Genomic DNA, 21,194 nt, shown 5'->3' on the forward strand with positions numbered 1-21,194 from the left:
ATGACAACTTATTTTATTTTCCCTGCCTAAATTAATACATAACCTAGAAGCGGGCTTTCAAAAATCTAAGGTATTATCGCCTGTTCAAATATATGTCAAATATATTTAACATATTTCTTCCTGGGATCAACTGAAATGATGGCACCAAGGTAAAGCTTTGAATCCTATCAAGTACTTCACACGCAGTACAATAAAAAAACATATTTTAAAACAAGACCATAAAATTTTTATTTAATCTGACAAAGATAAACTCAAAAGATGTGTAGTAGCTCATCAAAAGTCGAGCTAATACTTTTATCCCATACAGTTAATATTTATAAGTCACTGGTGCATTATCTGTCTCAGTCCTACATTCATATTGTAGGGTAAATGTTATTGGAATCACCTACGGGATAATTACATTGACTTAAATTAATACTTAAATAGCTTCAGTTAATATAATTTCCATGAAATAAAGTGAACCGCTATTCTTACCCATACTTTTCAGTGTAGGTGGATATTACATATAATCAAAATGAAAAAATGTTATTTTGTGGCATATACATGCTAACTGATAACAATTGTTTACCTTTTTTGAAACAATTAATAGTTCTTTGAAAAGTGTAATTTCCCCCCCTTAAGTTAACATAATGGTAAAGCATTTCCCTAGACATATAAATATATAGAGAAAGAGAAGTTAGAAAGAAAAAAACCTGACTGTTTAAATGGCTTTCCTTTAAAAATATGCAGAATTTCAAGGAAAATTAAAAGCCTTAATTTTATACATTTAAGTTTAAAATTATTAGTTATAGTATTAATACCAATTAAATATAGCACTGTTACCACTCACATACATAAACGTAGAATAAACATTGAAGAGCAGTAAATTCACAGATAGCTAAGATTTTTAGAACTTTTAGTTTCCATGTACTTCAAAATGAAGCAAGAAGAAAAGTTCTAATATAAAAAGTTTTCTTTTTAAATTTAAAAGCATTTCCAATGAGTTGACTGGTCTCTGGGGGCATCTACTGGAAATTTAGCAAACTGCAGTCACATCATGTAAATTTGATAACTCATTATCCATCTTAATACAGATATTATTTTAATTGATATGCAAATAAGGTGATACTCAAACACTATAAATGTAAAATTATGCAGGGTATTCTATCTTATCCATCTGGTAACAGCAAAACATGTAGCTGCCTATGAAATCAGTTAACAAATTCTCCCCTGTTAAAAATGTAAATAGAGCTGGTGGCCTATCACAGATTCAGTTTTCAAACCAATCAATTCTCATTTTTGGAAAGATATTTTAGAGGTAAACATTCATATATGTACCCAGGCATTTCTACTGACCAAGGAAAATACATGTAAAAGGCACTTTTAAATGGTAACGGCATCTCTGAAGGAAACTGACTTTGCATGTCAGTCGGTCCAGCAACAGCAAAGACTGTGGTTGTCTCTGCTTATTTTTTGGACGGCTTCGTTTAACAATTACGTGTTAACATCTTAATATGGAGCAGCTTATTATACCTGAATCCGAAGAATCTATCTTTCATTATAATTAGTTGCAATAATTAGAGTTATCCAGGAAAAATGAGCATTATTAATTTCTCCTAAACACTTCAGAACTTCAAAGAATAATGAAAATAATAAATCACTGTAGCTTACCTATAGTTTTAAGATGTATTTCAAAAATAGCTCTGGTCATAATATTATTACAGTTACAACTAATCATGTAATAAGAAGTATGATAGCATACTATTATAACATTCTTTGATTTTCCTTGTGAAACTTACAGTTGATATTTGTTTAGGGAGAAAATAAAAAAAATAATTTTGGATGTATATTGTACTATTATAATTTTACATATTGCTATACTTTTCGATAAACTCTCCTTATAAAGACTGAATTGTCTAACATTTTATCTTTATTCCAAAAATACTCTCACGCATATATTAATTTATACCTTTTCTGAAAATTTTACTAGAATTACTGTCCAAATAAATGTGATATCTTCTTCAATTGTATAAATTTTAAAAATCAAAATAAATGTTACCAACAAAACAGAATACAAATATAATACAATAGAATTTTTGTTTAAGTTTAAATATATATTTAGTTTAGATACCTACACTACTTTGATTACTTAAAAATAAATAAATATTAGCCAGGCATGGTGACACACACTTGTAATCCCAGCATTTGGGAGGCTGAGACAGGGGGACTCTGGTTCGAAGACAACCTCAGCAGCTTAGTGAGGCCCTCTGCGACTTAGTGAGACTCTGTTTCAAAATAAAGAATAAAAATAGGACTGGAGGTGTATCTCAGAGGTAGAATGGCCCTGGGTTCTATCCCAGTACCGCAAAACAAATAAACAAACAAAAATAAATAAATACAATGTACCCACAGGAGAGCATTAGAGAATTTATGTGATTTTCTAAGTAGTTATCAGCTTACCAATTTGAATCTTTAGGGGAAATGTTGCATATGCAAATCTTGTTTTGTATTTTCAAAAACAAAATCTTAATCTATTAGTCCTAAAAGTTAGAAAGTATGGTCAAACTTTCAACTTTTTGAAAGTAAGTATATATATATATATATCTTCAAAATTTAAAAATACCATTTTGAAAAAACGAACTCAAATTGAACCTTTAACTCCTCTTTAAGAAGCATACTAAGAATTAAGAGACAAAGTTATTTCATGGTGTTTTGTAACTAGGCCTATTACTACTGTACTCCTTTCATTAAATAATAAATTTTAAAAAAATTTGATTAGCAAAGAGGTCTCCTAGTAGCACAAGAATAATTAATTTCAACATGGGTGATTTTATTTTAAAAGATATAAATTATTTGTGCCAAACAGAACAAAAATTATTTCACAGATTCAATTGTTAGAACTGATATTGAGTCACTTTTTGTGAGATCAATGCAGGTTTATAAATGAAATGGTGTTTTTCTGGGTGATAGTTATCTGATAGCAGAGGAAAGCATGATTTCTTAGCAGGCAGTACTGGACTGTAGCCCTTTCAAGGGCTTTAAATAATTCCCTTAATAACAAGACATTTTTTATGGGCTTACCCTGTTATGATTTACTCAAGTGATTTCCATTCAATTAAATGTTTAAAATATAATAGCTATCATCCATTGAGAATGAGTAAACTCCGCCTCGGTCCATATAAAGTACTACTAACATATGTATCCACACAATAGTGACACACCATTTTAACATTATACATTTTCTTTACTGAAAAATCTCAAACACATTAAGTTTTTCTTTAGAAGTTTGATTTATAAAAAAGGAAAAAACCCTTCATAGGAGGTCAGTTATACAGATAATTTTAATAAATGGTCTTATTACTAGTAAACATTTTTGAGAAATTCAAACTTCTTTGCAAAAGAATGATTTAAGCTAAAATCAGACACGGAAAGGTATAAGCTGAATGCCATGTTTAAAGAAGAAATTTTTCACGTAAAGTATTAGTGTTTGCAAGCCAGAATTAAACATGAGTCCAAACACCTTTGGCTAAACGTGGTGATCATAGGGATTCATGTTGTTTCTTTTTAAATTGCACTATGAAATTCAACTGTAAAAAAACAACAACAATTAAATCTAGGCTAAAAATAAAGCCTGAAAATAAGCTTAGTTCTTAAACTTTTATTGTTTTAAATAAAAGAAATCTGAATAAGTTGTATAATTCTGTTATTTCTTAAGTTGAGTTTTAGTAATAAAATACATCTGAATAAGTAATATAATTCTATTATATCCTGGATCCAAATACAATAATGGAAAACATGAAAATAAGAGGAGAAAATAAACCTAAGATTCACATTTTATGACCACAAACACATGATCATACTAGTTCAGCAACAATATTTTTGTCTAGTATTTATAAGTTATTTGCATTCAGGATTTATAATTTGTTAACACAGGGCTCAATGGACTATGATAGTCACTCTGTTTTCTAAAACATAATTCTGTGAACACTTTTCAGTTTTTTTTGGAATTCTATTATTCGAGATCTTCTGGTTGAATATCACTTCCACGTTTTTCTTTCTATTCTCCGTACATCTTTACAAACAAAAGAACTATTGATTTTCCATATAAATTGAATGGAACAGCGGTACCTTTAATAAAAATAGAAAAGCTGAGAACATAAAAATCAAACTTAGTAAAAACAACAAGTTGCCCGAAAAAGAAAACTTTGGCTGGCTGTGTTCTTTTTTCTTTTTTTTTAACTAAAGTGTGTCATACATTTTATCTTTGCAAGAGTTTGACGAGTTTTGCAAGTAAAATTCTGTTTCCTCTACACTTGCTAATAGTCATGAGAATCTGTAGTTTGCACCTTCCCATTAAAAATGTATTGTATTTTTTGAAATTATTCACCCCGCCTTTTATCCAGATCATGTCTTTGAAAGGAGGAAGTAGATAATAAATGGAATAATTCATGATTTCCCATTAAATATGAAACTTTCTTTTGCAGAGTTTAGAAAATGAAGTTCTACATAATGTACAAAAGTTGATTAGAACTTTTTTAACCTTTTCAAGAAAAAAAAAACCCTTTCACATTAAACAACTGCATGAAGAGGTTTCTTTGGGGAAAGTAAACCAATCAATTCTTTACACCTCTAGCTTTGTGCTAGCTATTCTAGTGTTGCCTCCTCCAGATATATAATCCTTAATTAAAAATTTTAAACATTCACATTTAAAAAGTATTAAAAGGATGCCAAGAAAAGTAGCATACATTGGGTTATAAGCATGACAAGTGTTAAGATAAATATAACATGTTTAAAATACAAAGGGAAAAATCACATAAATTAAAAATGAAAACAAAACATTATTCATGTTTTTTCAGCAATGTAACAAAAGATAGTATAAGGGTAAATACCAAAACCCGCATTTAGAGTTCGCATAGTATGAAATTTCTTCTAGTGAGGTAATGACATTTGTCATGAGAAAATAATATAGTCATTCCTAACATTTCTTTTTCTTTATAAACTAATCATTAGCACTCTGTTAGCTACAGTTTTTACATTTCACTCTTTTGATAAAATTTAAAAATAAGCCAAATGATTTTTAGACTTATCTCAGCCTTTTCATTTTATATCATTTAGGTGAGAAATTGGTAGTAATTTAACTGAAGAGAAATGTCAAGTTTTAAGACAGCAGTTGACCTGATTTTGGGAGGTTTCTCGGTTTTTATTATAGGAATCAGGCATTTGTTTTTACTGAACATATTGTAATTTCCCCATATCAAAAATAAATCAAGAGTATGCTTTTCCCTGTTGAGTTTGAATTCTCAAATGGTGTCAAACAGTAAGCTACATGAATTAAAGAGCATTCATACTTTTATATACTTTTTAATTACCCTTACAAAGAAGGTGTGTACTGCACATATGAACGATGAGGCCAAATTTTTAGTAGACTATATGTACACCAAGGACAAATTCCAGAACATCATGAAAGCAAAATGCAAATACACTATTCTAATATTTTAGCCAAGCAATATCCATGTGTACATATCTTGTTCTGCTGAAGGTCATATTAATTTTATTGCAGTTATCTTAAACATCTAAAAAATTACCATTCATAACTAAGAACATGGAATTACAAAACTAAATATGTGCTCAAAAAGGATATTGTAAAAACCAAAGAATGTATTTGTGAGAAGATAAAGGAGTCTTGAATTCGATCTTAAGAATTACCATATAAAAAGATACCTAGTAGGCAGATTGTCCTAGCCAACAAAGGGAAAATTTGGAATATTATTAATATTAGAAAAAATTGAATTCCAGTAGAAAAAATTCAAGGAACATGTTAAGAGTATCAGGAAGTCATAGTTTAATTTACTGAGAAATATGGCAGGTAGGAAACAATAAACCTAGTAACTGAGCCTCAAAATATAGAAAATTAACAGAGCAGGAAGAAAAAAATGATTTTAGTGAATTTTTCAGAAAATTGCAGATAAAGTAGAAGAAAAATTATTTTAATAACAATTACCTAAATTGATGGAAAAATCATATTCAAGTTGATTATTACATTCTGATATATATTTCTATATAAATGAATTAGCAAATGGAGAACACATATTTCTTTTCCAAGCATGAAATATTTATAAAAATTAGCCACACTGAAAATTTCATAAACTGGTATCATCCATGGCAGATTCACTGCATATGAGTAAAGATTCACTGCCTAATCCTACATCCTACACAAAAGAAAAGCAAACCTTAGAAAAGCATTCACCTGCAAATTTATAAATATATTTCTAATTTATTCATTATGTAAAGATAAAACCACTATAGAAATTTGTAGATACTTAGGATCTTAAAAATACCTAGATATCAAATCCTGGAAGAAACTTATCGCAATATTCAAAATGAATTTTATAGAAGTAAATACATCAAGAGCTGTGATCCTCTGTTTTTATCACATAGGACCATACTATGATATATAAATGCAATTTACTGAAAGAATAATTAATTAAAGTATCAGTAGCAACTTATACAAGTGAAAAGGTAGCTTTTGACTCAGGTGCAAGACAAAAATCCAAACAAAAGAAACACACAGCAATATAGCCAAATCAAAGGCAAGAAAAGGAAATATTAAGTGTAAAATTATAAATCAGTAAGACAACAAAAATTGCTTTGTAAAACAAAACAACTGGTTTTGTGGGAAAAACAAGATACCTTTGCAAGTGTAATTAAGAAAAACAAAAACAGGTCACCAAAACAGTATCAGAAATAAAACAGGTGATACAGCTTCCTATTACAGTAAGAGCTAAGTTTATGTTTAATGATGTACCAGGTGCTAGTCTCAATATTTTGCAGTTAATTATCTTACTTGAACTTTACAGTGTTTTCCATGAGATAGGTCCCTTTATTATTCTCTCCATTTTACAGATAAAGAAACTGTGGTACAAAGGGTTTTAATCAAAAAGCAAAATCACACTCCTTGTGAGAGATGGAGATGGGATAACATTGCAGGCAGTTTACTTATGGAGGCCATTAACTACTGTTTTCTGCATACTGCCACCAAGACATAGAGAATTTCAAATGAAGTGGAAGAGATCTTATTAATATTATTATATAATATCATATAAAAGCCATTAGAGATAGGTACGTTCTAAAAATATCAATTATCGAAATTGGCTGGGGAAAATTCAGAAGACCAATTACAATAGAAAGCCCAGTCCTTTCTGTGAATCTTTCCCACCAAAGGAGCTAAGCTATTTGGTTTTACAGGGGAGATCTACAGGAATTTCCATAAGAAGAAATTCCCCTCTCTTCCAAAATGTCCCAGAGCACTGAAAAAGATAAAATATTCTGTATTTCATTTTCCATAATCTCTAACTGTAGCACACGCACAAAAAGGAAAATTACAGGTCATTATCTTTATGACTTAGACAAAAAATTTACACATACACACACACACACACACACACACACACACACACACACACCTTAAACTAAACCCATAATGAGGAAGTAGGATTTATCTCAGAATTGTAAGAACAGTTTGAAATCAGAAATCTGGTAACTTTATGATCATCTTACATGTTAGAAAACTAATACAATTCAAAATTTGTTCACAATTTCAAAAGGTAGAGACACAAAAATTATTTATGTTGGTAATGTATATTATTAAAAACTTGTGAAAAAAAGCTTTGCACTTTGCAGTATCTTTGAATAATTTCTACTGGAGTCAGTAATATAAAACTGCTGTCACTGCTATTATTTAACATTGTTGAAAGTGATAGCTCTTGTTTGTGGGACTCAATGTTTTAATGGTATCAATTCTCCTAGAATCAAATATAAATTTGGTACAATCCCCATAAAAATTCAATGACGCTTTGTTGACTCTTGACAAGCTAATTCTGAAATTCATTCAATACAAGAGATACTTGATCATTTGGAACAAAGAGATTTACTGTCTGTCAGACATAAAAATGTGTTTCAACTATATTAATCAAAGAGTTGTGACACTGATAGAAAATAGATCAATGGAACAAAATACATGTATATATAGAGATATAGGTACATATGTTTATACTGTATGTGTATATACATACAAGAATTTGGCAGTTAATGTAAATGGCATTTCAGTTCATGGGAGAGACTTTTGGGCAATTGATCATGTATTTGCAAAATCTGCTGGCTTTATTTCTTACTTTAACATATTTACATAATACATATAACATAGAGCATATATTATCTTTCTAGATTTAACAGTATATTCAGTATACTTGAAAGTCAATTTTTAATCAACTTCTGATCTGTAATATTATTAACATTATCACTAAAATCTTTCAGGTACTCAATCCTGTAATTCCTATAGCAACTTTGTCAACTTAATTGGGACTTCCGGTTAGGTTCTGTTGCTTGACTGTATAAGCCGTCTTCTTCTTGCAGTTGATACCTCCCCTGCCCCAAGGTTCCAGTGTAACCATTTACAGGGTGCTTAGGGAGCGCAGCAAGACTGAAGAAGAGAGGTTCCTCAGCCTATTTTGCCCTCCCTTTTGATTGGTAGTTTATCAGACTACACAGTTCTAAGTTACAAATACTCCTCCTGCAGATCTTAAGAGTTATCCTTCCTTTTTCTTCTAGAGCAGGTGCTGTTGTGGGCAATGGAATGGTGGTAGTTTGATCTTTATTTCTTGATGACAAGCTCCTGGCCCCACCTTTAATATCTTCTTTGTATATATAACATTCTGAAATTTCACAAGGATTATCTAAATGGGGTATTTTTTAAGTTTTGTAAGTATGCTTTTATTGGTGCATCGTAATTAAATGTCAGAGGTTCAAAGTGGTACAACCAGTCGTGCACACAGCACTTTCCCTCTGGATTCTACCCTGCCCCTGCCTCCTTCCCATTCATGTTAATGAGATTCGTAATATATGAACATAGCACTATTTGAACTGTTACTTTTTAATTTAACTCTTTATTTTTTCAGGTTACTTTGAGAATCCATTTAAGCCTAAATATATTTGTGCTTTTTCTTCCTAGTCAAAGCATTAAAAATATCATAGTTGCCGGGCGTGGTGGTGCACGCTTGTAATCCCAGCATTCGGGAGGCTGAGACTGGAGGATCACGGTTTGCAGACAGCCTCAGCTACTTAGTGAGGCCCTCTGCAACTCAGTGAGACCTGGTTTCAAAATAAAGAATAAAAGATAGGGCAGGGGTTGTAGCTCGGAGGTTGAATGCCCCGGGGTTCCATCCCCAGACCTGAAAAAATAAAATAAAATAAAAATATCACATCATAGTTGATAAATTGTGTCTTCTCTTTTTCTCTGATCAGACTGACAAAAAGGTTGATTGATTGCACTTTGACTCCCTGTGTTTGGGTTTTTCATTAAAGTCCCTTTTCCTTCCAAAAAAGAAAAAGAAAAAGAAGGTTGACTGATTTTCTCAAATTTTTTCAAGGAATCAGCTATAAGTTTCAATGAATTTCTCTATCATTTTTGTTTTCTGCTGTCATTTGACTGTTTTTTCCTTTGTGAACTTTGAATTTAATAATCTTTGTTTAGTTTTATAAAAGGAAGCTTACAGCATTGATTTTAGACATCTCTACTTTTAATTTAAACATTTAAATGTCATTATAAATTTCCCTTTATGCACTGCATTTGTCACATCTCACAAATTTTGATATGCCATGTTTTCTTTTTATTCACCTCAAACATGTTTTAAACTTTGCTTTATGATTTCTTTTTTGGCCCGTGGGTTATTTAGAAACAGCTTTTCTGGTTTTACAAGTTGGGATGATTTCCTGAAGGTCTTTCTGTATTAATTCTAATTTAATTTCATTGTTGTAAGAGAACACAATTTTTAGGATCTAAGTCATTTAGGTATATTAATATTGGTTTTCTGGTTAAAAATATCATCTACTTTGACAAATGTGTACTCAAAAGCAATGTGTGTTCTGCTGTTGTTTTGTGGAATATTCTGTAAATGTCAATCGTTTAAAGTGACTGATGATGTTCAAGGCTTCTATATTTGTCTATATTTCAATCAATTATTGATAGAATGGTGTTGAAACCTCAGCTTTAATTTCAGATTTGCCCATTTCTCCTATTTTTCCTATTAGTTTTTATTTTATATATCTTGAAATTTTGTCATTAGAAGCACAAATACATAGGATTATATAAGGTTCATAATGATGAACCACCTTACATTATTATCATTATGAAATATCCGCCTCTATTTTTTTTAATCTCTGGTCATATCCTATCATTTCTGAAAAAAATGTTTCTGAAAATCTTGAGGTCTCTGATTTTCTTCCTTCCTTTCTCATTGAAGTAATAATTTATTAATCTGCTTTACTTTTTTGTGATCATTTTACCTATAGAAAGAAAATGGGCTTAGTCATCTATCTTGATCTTGCAAAAGAAAAAAAAAACTTTAGGCTAAACTTTTAAGATAATTCCACTGATCCCCAATCATTTACTTGGCTACTTTAGTTGTCGGATAAGAATTGTTTCTGATAAGCTAGATGTGGTGGGACATGCTTATTATCTCAGTAGTTGAGAGGCTAAAACAGGAGGATCATGGGTTTGCGGCCAGTCTCATCTACTTAGTGAGGCAATCCACAACTTAGTGAGACCTTATTTCAAAATAAAGAATAAAATATAGGGGTAGGGGTATAGCTTGGAGGTAGAATGCCCCTGGGTTCAAACCCCAGGACTGAAAAAAAAATAGGCTGGAGTATAACTCAGAGGTAGAACACTATTGGGTTTAATTATCAGTACCAAAAATAAAAAAAAAAAGGAAAAAAGGAATTGTTTTTGATAAATTGAAAGAGGATTTCATGGAAATCTGAATCAGGATTGTAGAATAACTGGGACCTTATAAAGGTAAGCCTGGAGGGAGATTCTGGACCTAGAGTGCTCCTGAAAATTCAAGCAGAGTCTGGGAATCTTATCTTAAAGCAGGTCCTCAATTCTTGTTATAGTGTATTCATTCCTTCCTCTATTAACCAGTTTTTTTCTACCTCATTGCTTTCGTTTCTGTGTTAGTCAGGGTTCATCACTATGGCAATACTAAGGCTGAGGAGATCAGCCTGAAGGAGGAAAGGTTTATTAACCAAAACGGTTTCAGAGAATCCGGTCCATGGTCATTGGACCCTGTTGCTTTGGGCCTATGTGAGAAGCAGGTGGCAGAGGAAACCCCTCACCTCATGGCAGCCAGAAAGTGAAAGAGGGAGAAAGAGACAAGGGTCACAACATCCCCCTACTGGAGGGTACACCTCCAATGACCTAACTTCCTCTCTCCCACCAGGCCCCACCTCTTGCCTGAGTGTGCGGGGAGGAGGTACTGGAGACGGAACCCAGAGGCATTCTATTTCTGAGCTATACCCCTAGCCATATTTTATTTTATTTTTTTGTTTTGAAACAAATCTTGCTAGGTCTTGTTAGGTTGCTGAGAGGCTCACTAAGTTATTGAGGCTGGTCTTGAACTTGTGATCCTCCTGTGTCAGCCTCCTAAGTACTGGGATTACGAGTGTGTACCACCACACCTGGCTTTAATAAATTTTCATAATAATCATTCTATGAGATCAGCCCTGTCTTCATTATCCCTATTTTATCCCAGAAGAGGAAGCTGAGGTACAGGGACTTTAAGCAGTCTCCTCAAAGTCAACCAGTAGCTTCGTTAATGAGTGTAAAACTAGGGTTTGAATTCAGGGACTCTGGTTTCAAATCCATACTCTATCCTATTATCTTTGGCAGCCTCTGGATATTTAGCTTATATATGCTATATACTTTTTTCAATTCTGTTCAATACACTCTTTTTATTTTTAAAATGTTGGCCACAATCCCCAAATCAATGGGACACAGCCCACTAATTACTAATGGGTCTTAGTTATTTGCAAACCCCTTAGAGAGTTTGTTGTCTTACAAAAGAGTAAAATGTTTTGAAAGTAAAACAAAATGACTTCACAGGAACATTTAAAAGCAGACCCAAAGTAAAAAATAAAAAATAAACCAAGGCAGAGAAAGGACACAATTAAAGAAGCCAAACGGCTATCACGCACTTTTAAAATACGCATCCTCTTGTCATCCTGAACACACACCGCCAGCCTGCGCCAGCCATGTGTCGTGCTGGGCTCTTATGCAGACATCAGGTGTGGATGTAACAAGCATGTCCGTCATTTGTGAAAGCATTTTTGGAAGACACTTTTGACTGGGAGGCTGAAACAGGAGGATCGCAGGTTCGCAGCCAGTTTCAGCTACTTAGGCCCTCCAAAACTCAGTGAGAGCCTGTTTCAAAATAAAGAATACAAAGTAGGGCTGGGGGTGTAGCTTGGAGGTAGAATTCCTCTGGGTTCAATCCCCAGTACCGCAAAGGAAAAAAAATTAAATTAAAATTAAAAAAAAAAGAAATTCAAGATGAAAACCTACTTGGCACAATGCTAATTTACTTTAAGTCAGTCAGACATATAGGATTCAAAATAAATCAGGACATAAAGGCCATAAAAGACATGAAATTAAATGGTTCTTTGTTTCTTTAAAGCCCCAGTTCACTGGATAACGGTAACTGAGAGTGCCAATAGCCACTGATCCTGCTCGCAAAGTGACATTGGGTGACATCAACCGACGATGGTGAGATTAAGGTATTCCAGATTAGAGCGCTATCTTAGAGATGCCTGAAAATCTGAACCCAATCTATTCTTTCACATAATAGAACTTGAGAGTTGAATCAGAAAATAATATCAAGCCAGGTGTGGTGCGCACGCTTGTAATCCCAGCATTCGCGAGGCTGAGACAGAGGATCGTGGTTCATGGACGGCCTCAGCTACTTAGTGAGGCCCTCAGCAACTCAGTGAGACCCGGTTTCAAAATAAAAGAATAAAAAATAGGGCAGGGGGTGTAGCTCGGAGTTCCATCCTGGGTTCCATCCCCAGACCCACAATAAATAAATAACTAAATAAATTTAAAAAAAGAAAATAATATCAAGTAGATTAACATCCTCTGACCCTAGATTATCTAGTTTATCTGTATCTTCATATACATAGCTGAAGCAGTTCAAAAAAACTGCCCCCCCGACATTTGCATTTGAATCTAGAAATGATGCTTATTACTTAGCTACTCAGGGCAATTATAATATAGTAGTAAGTGATATTTTGAGTCTTTTTAAAGAAACAATAATGCATTCTGATGATATCATAAAGAATTAAAATCCTGAAGTATACCAAGGCTTCTGACACAACTTTCTTCAGTAGTTAGAAATCAGTTAGACGGTACCAAAGAACTACTAATAAAGTAAATTATCAATGTCAAATATAGTTGACAAGTTTAATGCATTTGATTTTATTCAACACAGACATAGGCATAGCAATAAACTAGTCACTTACAAAGCAACCTGAGACTCCTTCTGTGGACACTGATGACACAAACTAGGAAGCCTTTGAACTATTCTACTCCTATCAGCTGCACTTGGCCAACTCCCAGAGTGGACCAGTACTGGTACTTTAGCTTGTCCCGCTCAATTACTCATTTAAATTTGATTCCAAGGTCTGAGAAGGACTCCCTGGGAGGTCACACGCAAAGTGACCTCAGCAATGAGGCCACACAAGAGGTCAGCGCTGTCCAGACCATGCATGACTCCAGAGCAGGCGAGGAGTTCGGAGTTCATCCTAGGAGCCTTGGAAGGCTCTCGCAGTGGGGAGGGGTGGGGGAGTAAGCAGGGCAAGGTTTTGATCCAATTTTTATTTAATATTTATTTTTCATTTAATATTTATTCACTTATTTGGTGGGTGAAATTTTTCTAAGTCTAAACAGAATATTGGCTTACAGATTTATAGCTTCTTGCTTCCTTTGGCAGAGGCTGCCTTTCTTGAAGGAGCTGAAGGCAGGGACTCGATGCCCCTTCGCTCTCTGAGTTATTTCCTTCTCTCTTACTGCACCTGGTGCTTGCTTTGCTTAAGAGTAGGAGACTGCCTCAAAAAGGAAGTTGAAGGCAGCAACCTCTGCCACTCTTGTAAAACTGCCAGATAACAATTTATCTTCTAAAGCATTCCTATCCCAATGTTCCAGTCCATAGCTAGATACAATCAATGATTCGATGATCCAATCTTAAGTCTTTAATAAAAGGAAGAACTGAGTTTTACTCAGGAGTTTAACTCTCTTGAGTTCTCCCTTCTTACCTCTTGAAGACTAGGAATAAAGTCGCTAGAGCATTCATACATTGCATAGTACCTAGTACTGCTGGTTCAACTTGGTACAAAGCTCTACCTCTGAGCTACACCTCCAGCCTTATTTTTTATTTTGAAATGAGGTCTCATTCCATTCCTGATGGCCTCCTAAGTTCCTGAGACTGGTCTCGAACCTCCAATCCTCCTGTCTCTGCCTCCCAAGTCCTGGGATTGCTATGCATGGCTCCGATCTGAATTTTTCCCCCCCAAAGGATTACTTTCACAGCTGGATCTTGATGGAGTCTGAGTAGGTGTGGGAAGAGCAGGTAGGAGGTGGCCCTAGCGATGGTCCAGGCACAATGGGGGCTGCACAATGAAGAGAAGCAGCTGGGCACAGGATGTGTGTTGGAGCTGTATCTGATGGGGCACTGTGATGGTAAAGGCAGAGTAAGACACAGGGCAGCCTGATGCTATTTGCCAAATTGGGGAATGACTGGAAGAAGATACTGGGTGGGAAGTGGGAGAGGAGCCGAGAAGAAGCAGGAGTCTAGTTTGGGGTTATGTAATCTTGGAATGCTATTTTCTATCCAACAGACACATCATGGGAGATTGACGGAGAGGTCAAGAGCTGAGTTTATAAATGTGGTACTTATCAGATTATGACTAAAACGTAAAGCCAGAAGACTGGATCCAGGTTGAGAGTAAGTATATATAATTTATTACCATCTTGAAGAAGGATAAGGCAGTAAGAGAGGGATTTTAGGATATATCATAGATATTGTCATTGGCTGAATGAAAATTGGACTTTTGGCACATACCTTTTTTGGTACCGGGGATAAAACCCAGAGGCATTTTACCTCTGATCTATACTTCAGCTCTATTTTTTATTCTTTATTTTGAAACAGGGTCTCACTGAGTTGTAAAGAGCCTCACTAAGTAGCTGAGGCTGTCTGTGAACCGCGATCCTCCTGTCTCAGCCTCCCAATGGAACATACCTGAAATCTCCGTACTTGGGAGGTTAAGATGGGAGGATGACAGATTCAAAGCCAGTCTTAGTAACCTAGCAAGACCCTGTTTAAAAATAAAACAATAAAATAAAATAAAAGGGCTGGGGGTATGGCTTGATGGCTTGGAAATAGAATGCCTTTGGGCTTAATCCTCAGAACAAAAAAAAAAGAGAAAGAAAGAAAGAAAGAAAGAAAGAAAGAAAGAAAGAAAGAAAGAAAGAAAGAAAGAAAGAGAAAATTCAATTTTGGAATTTCTACTCATAACATTTTATATGCCAAAGGTCTTCAACTTACCAGTTAGATTGTGTTATCATGATAACCAGACAGTGGGTCAGAGTGAAAATCTATTTTCCTTGACAGGTTTCAACATCTACCATCTCAGTCGTCTCTGCTTTCCCCTCGGCCTCTTGGTCACATCTCTCAGCATAATCAATGCTCACTCACCCATATTTGCCTACTGCTCACAGGTCTTACTGTCTCAAATAGATGTTAAGCCTTCAGGATGGGGCCAAGTGTCTTATAATAAAATATTGTGTCTCCCACTGTGAAAAACCTAGGATTAGATATAAAGTAAGTGCTTAATAAATGCTTGTTGACCAATTTATCTTTTTAGAGTTGAATGGCTAATAAAAAGTTTTATGCAGCAATTCCGTGGCTAATAGAATATGCATAATTCTTCATAGCACCTGCTGGCATTGCTGGAGATACTGAAGTCATTCATCAATTTTCTCCTTTATATGCTATTCAATTAGTTTGTCTGGGGTGAGATCCAGAATGGGTATCAATCAAAAGCATAATGGGTGAACTGTGCACTAGCTATCTTCATGCTAATGTTTTGTATCCAGGATCTTACAGAAAGGGCTTTGGTCTCAAAAAGCATTCAAGTGCAGAAAGCACTAAGGGGCTGCCATGTTAAGGACTGAGGATTACCCAGTGCCACTGTATTCTGTAGTTTGATGATGAAGTTGATACCAGTGTGGTAATGCCCTTAGTGTACGCTATAGTCTATTTTGAATTCTCTGAGAATTTTTTCCCCATGAATCTACACTGAAAGCTTAGATGCAAATGAGTTTCTAGTCTGCTGAATTTTGTGGGGTGTAAGTTTAATTCCTAATTTAATTCAATGCTTTAAGCCACTTGAAGTTAATTGGATATAATTATATTTAAATTGGAATGCAAACATTACTTTTACTTATAATGAGTAACTTACTATCACACAATATTGAACTTTAATTTTATCCAAAAGGTTACCATGGAAAGTTAACGAGTTAGTAATCAGAATAGCATTTAACCAAAGGTCCTTGATAACACACATGGCGGTCTATACAGCTCTGCAAAAAGATTGACAGCAGTTACTGTAAATTTCTGTTGTTTTATTAGTAGCTATGGGCACAAGGAGGTACTATTTCCCAAAATTATATGCAAATTTACAAGGATAATATCAAATGAAATGAAATATATCGAGATTTAGAGTTTTAGAATATGTAAAATCTATACTAAAAATACCACCAGGAACATTTCTTCAGTAGACTATTATATCATTAGGCAATAGGTTAGGAGAGTAATATTGTACTTGAAACATTCAGTGAATGCCAAAAGATATATGTGCATGTATAAGGCTTAATTTTCAAAACTTATATCTAAAGAACTGATTATAAGAGAGTCGTGAAGTCTAGATGCAGGCAGTATTAAACCTCTTTAGCTATTATTTTAATTTCTATTCATTTCTCTCACATACATGGATTTTTATATGGCTTTATTCATTCTATATGACAGTCTAACTTGTGATGAAATGGAAAATTTGCAGTGTTCACTTAAAAATTAAATCCAGAAAATTTAGAATTACCTATTTTTCACTTCAACAGTTAACTAGGAATATATTGAGGTTTTTGTGGGTTCTTGGAGGCAAAAGAAGATACACTAATAAAAATTTTTAATTGTCAGAAAAGATCAGTGTCTAAATGCTCCTTTCCCCCTGCATTAGCACACCTTAAATTGAAGGCTAATAGGCAATTATTGTCCCAGATTTAGCTCCATATTGCAAATGTGATAGCATAATATCTTGGTAAATATAAGAATTTTGAGAGCCATAAAATTAAAGATCTTATTATGTATAAGATCAGTAGATGAGATTTATCGCTATTTAATATGAGCTTTAAGTTTTAAATACCATGTTCCAATCAAAAAGTGTACTGCCCAGGAAAACTGAAATCTCAATAAAGAATCAAGACAAAAGAAACAAACTTCATATTAAAGCGCCTTTAAGAGGTTCTACTCACGCGGCAACCTCCTCTTTTGACAATCCTTTGAAATTCTCCTCCACGTAATGATCTATGTCATCTTTTTCTTTGATCAACTGAGACCTAAATGAAATGGAAAGAAATAATAAAGCACTGCCTTATGAAGCCGAAAAGCTCCCCAACACACAAAATGCCACAGCACGTGAACAGAAGCATTCAGGGTCTCACAGCATTGATAACGCACATTCTGCAATAGCTGGAGAGTCAGGTTGCTGATGGATCGTTTCAAAATTTTAATTTTCCTGAATGAAAACAGATAGGGAAGAATATGAAACCCAGCGCGCGAACACATAAAACACCAGCACATTGCAATAATCCGCATTCTTACCTAAGTGGAATGTGCTCAGAGCTTATACGATCTTTTGTCTTGCTTGTGTTTTTGCAAGTAATAGTTTTCTAAACTGCACAAGTTGTATTTTGTTTGATATAGAATCTTAAATCAAGAATGCTTATTTGACATAAATGTATAAAATTTATTTGCCCCAAAGATTATTAAATGTTGTCTTGAACTGCTGTTTGAATAGTATTTTTCTTATCACACATAAAACTCAAATTAGTCTTAGAAGTTTAAGATGTAAATGACTTTTTAAGAAGACTTACTAAGAAATATACTAGTAGTGTGTTCATTCTTCCCACCCCCTGTACCTTTAGAAGTAAACAGGCCATTAACGTCTTGTAACCATGGGGATATGAAACTAAAAATTTCTAAATATGTTTTATTCAGAGGCTACTGAGGAGTACTTATACAAACTGTGTCCTCAGTGTTCAAAGGTTAAATGACTTTTCTTTAATAAAATGACTCTAGGAAGAAGTTCTCTTTAAAATCCCCCTGATCTTAAGGAATATAAGACTGGATTATATTTTTGCACACCTTGAATAATGCAAGTGCAATCTTGATCATTAAAGAAGACAGGAGAATCTCAGCATTTGGGAGGCTGAGACAGGAGGTCACAGGTTCGAGGACAGCCTCAGCTACTACTTAGTGAGGCCCTTTGCAACTCAGCGAGCCCCTGTTTCAAAATAAAGATTAAAAAATAGGGCTAGGGGTATAGCTCAGAGGTAGAATGCCCCTGGGTTTCATCCCCAGTACCACAAAAGAGAAAGAAAAAAAAAAGGAAAAAGGCTTTTTCAGACTTTGCAAATATTTTACAGTACTAAAAAGTAAAACAGAAAAAAGAACATATGTGTGTATATAAATATATATGTATACACACAAATCATGCATCTATTGAAAGATTTCTCAGCTATAGAAAAGAAATTTTGATTTGCTATTTTAAAAGAACTTTTTATGGATAGTCCATGTTTATTTTAGTCCAGGGACTTTGGTCTTTCCCAAAAATTCTAAAAATGAGATATGAGAACAAAGAAATCTCATAATACTTTGATCATTTTGCCTTGCAGGAGTTGAGAAGTAGGCGTATAAAGGAAATAGTCAAACTTACATATACAAATTATTTATATTGATAAATAATATGTGTATTACTAAAAGTCAACAAAACTACAAATGGCAATTTCAAAGTGGCATAATCTCAGTTAATATTCATAAATATGGTGCGGTGCGTGGAGTTCTCTGTTCTGCATTTGACAGCCTCAGTTGCTTGGCAGCCGTTCCTGGGCAGCAGTCATTTGTCAAGGCACTTTCAGACCCCCGTGTCATTTCAGAGTTGAGCCATGCTGCCAATTTACCCTAGTGAGAGGGCTGCACCTCGTGCCTCCAAACCGGAAGTCAGCATTCGGGACCTTAGGAGTTAAAAGCCTTATAGTTTGCATTCATAAAGCTTTCACTTTCCTGCAGGCACATAGTCAGAAAAGAAAACGCCTCAAAACTCTCTAGGAACCATGACAATTGCCCTACAAACTAAAACGACCACACACGCATTCGCTTAATAAATAACTGTATATGTAGTATTGATTGAGGCTCATCAATCCTCTTGAAATAGTAAATCTGAGTATCAGAATATAATGGTAAATTTTTCTCTTTCCCTTAAACGATTTTATTTTCTGAGATAACGTGACTAACAGCTCTTCCTGCAGGGATTTTATCTGCAGGAAAAGACATAAAAACCAGGGCACATACATACCTTGGAATTGGTCCTGCGGAGCATGGTAGCTTTTGTCTGGCTAAAGCCATAAGCTTTGGACGTGCCATGGGTAGTGGGGGCAGGGTGGTCATTTTGGACTACAAAAAGAAAAAAAAAATAAGCAGATATAGTACTTTAAAAAGAGACTCTTCCAAGACTCCTTTCAAACATTGTTAGTGATTCACGGTCTGTCATCCTAGGTAAGACTCTATGGGTTAGAGCCGTGGTGCTGTTAGGCAATGAATGGATTTTGCAGGCTGCTTCTCTTATCTTCTTCTACTGTCTGCCTTTTGGGCAATTTATTACTTGTCTGCATCTGCACCACAAAGTGAATCAGGAGAAAACCTTATAAAAGTATTGAAGATTTAGACAGCTACTTTGGTAAGAGTTTTGCTAAGGGACATGATTGCAATTAGAGACTGAAGGCTTTTTAAGATAGCTGTGTATTTCAAGTTGTTTATGTTTTGTTTTCTTGTTAACAATCAACACTTGAAAATAACTCATATTTTGCTGTTTTCCAAAAACCTTATTGCAAACAAAAGGTGTTCCCTTAGAAGTGTTAGAGGCTAAGAACAATTCTCAACAAGGAGACAGCCGTGCGGGAAGGCCCACAGCTGTAATCTGTAGAATAACGAGCCACTTTAAAATGCACGGATTTTAAAAAGTTGTTTAAAACAACTTTATCGCTTCTTCTTTAGAGTTGTCATGAATCTGGACAGGGCATAACGGAGGGGGCTTTTCCCCACTCCATGGTGATTGGGACCTTTGCTGAAAAGACTCTGAAGCTGGGGTGACGCAATGGTGTGGGCAAGATTCAGCTGAAAGTGCTTCCTCTTATAGGTCTGTTGGTTGACGCTCAATATTATCTGCTACCTACAATGGGTGCATAGGGTCTGCTTCTACAGCTGGCCCTCCTCACAGCCTGACAGCATCAGACTTCTTACTGGGCAGCTCAGGGCTCCAAAGGCAAATATTCCAAAGAAACTCCAGGTGGAGGCTGTATCTCCTTTCAGGGTCTGTTTTTGCAAGTCACTTAGCATTTCTTCCACTGTACTATCAGGCCTACCTAGATTCAAGGCAGGTGGACATAGGACCACCTGCTAAGGGGAAAATGTCCAAGTGGCGAGAAAATACGGGAGGGAAGATACTGTGACTGCCCTCTTTGAAAAATGCAATGTACGGAGTGGTGAGCACTCTTGGCAAGCCTATAAAATTGAGTTATTTATTTTTCCAGGCGTGGTAGTGCACGCTTGTAATCCCCGCGCTTGGGAGGCGGAGATAGGAGGATCGTGCTGGTTTGAAGCCAGCCTTGCTGGCTTAAGAGACCCTGTTTCCAAATTAAAAAAAAAAAAAAAAAAATATATATATATATATATATATATATATATATATATATATATATATATATATATATTAAGTGTGGGAGTGTAGCCTGGAGGTAGAAGGGTTTCCAGGAACCCCAGTACCACCAAAAGAAATTTTTTTTTTAGTTATTTAAACCTTAGCCCAAAAACCCAAAAGGAAGAAATGGCGGTATGAGGTCTAGTGGATTTAGAATAGAAAAACTGCCACATAGAGAAGAGAAAATTTGTCACGTGTAGAGGAGAAAATTTATCATATGTTGCAAGGGCTCTCAGTTGCAAAAGGACCCGTGCTCTCCTTAAATAGAGGCATCCCCAAAGCCAAAGCCTCCTGTG

The 21,194-nt window shown here is 34.7% G+C and overlaps 1 protein-coding gene across 1 annotated transcript in view; it reads right to left on the reverse strand.

Annotated features, from left to right (window-relative positions):
* TTC29 (tetratricopeptide repeat domain 29) overlaps positions 1-19,589 on the reverse strand; it is a gene marked incomplete at both ends in the record, with an annotated part of 125,811 nt that extends 106,222 nt beyond the window's left edge. Inside the window, 2 exons of the mRNA XM_080697152.1 lie at positions 17,396-17,479; positions 19,498-19,589. Of these exons, the coding sequence (XP_080553278.1) occupies positions 17,396-17,479; positions 19,498-19,589 (176 nt within the window). The remainder of the gene's footprint in view (positions 1-17,395; positions 17,480-19,497) is intronic.
* Positions 19,590-21,194: the final 1,605 nt, after the last annotated feature.

Source organism: Muscardinus avellanarius (genome assembly GCF_963383645.1).
Source record: "Muscardinus avellanarius genome assembly, chromosome: 6".
In the NCBI taxonomy this organism is placed as follows: Eukaryota; Metazoa; Chordata; class Mammalia; order Rodentia; family Gliridae; genus Muscardinus; species Muscardinus avellanarius.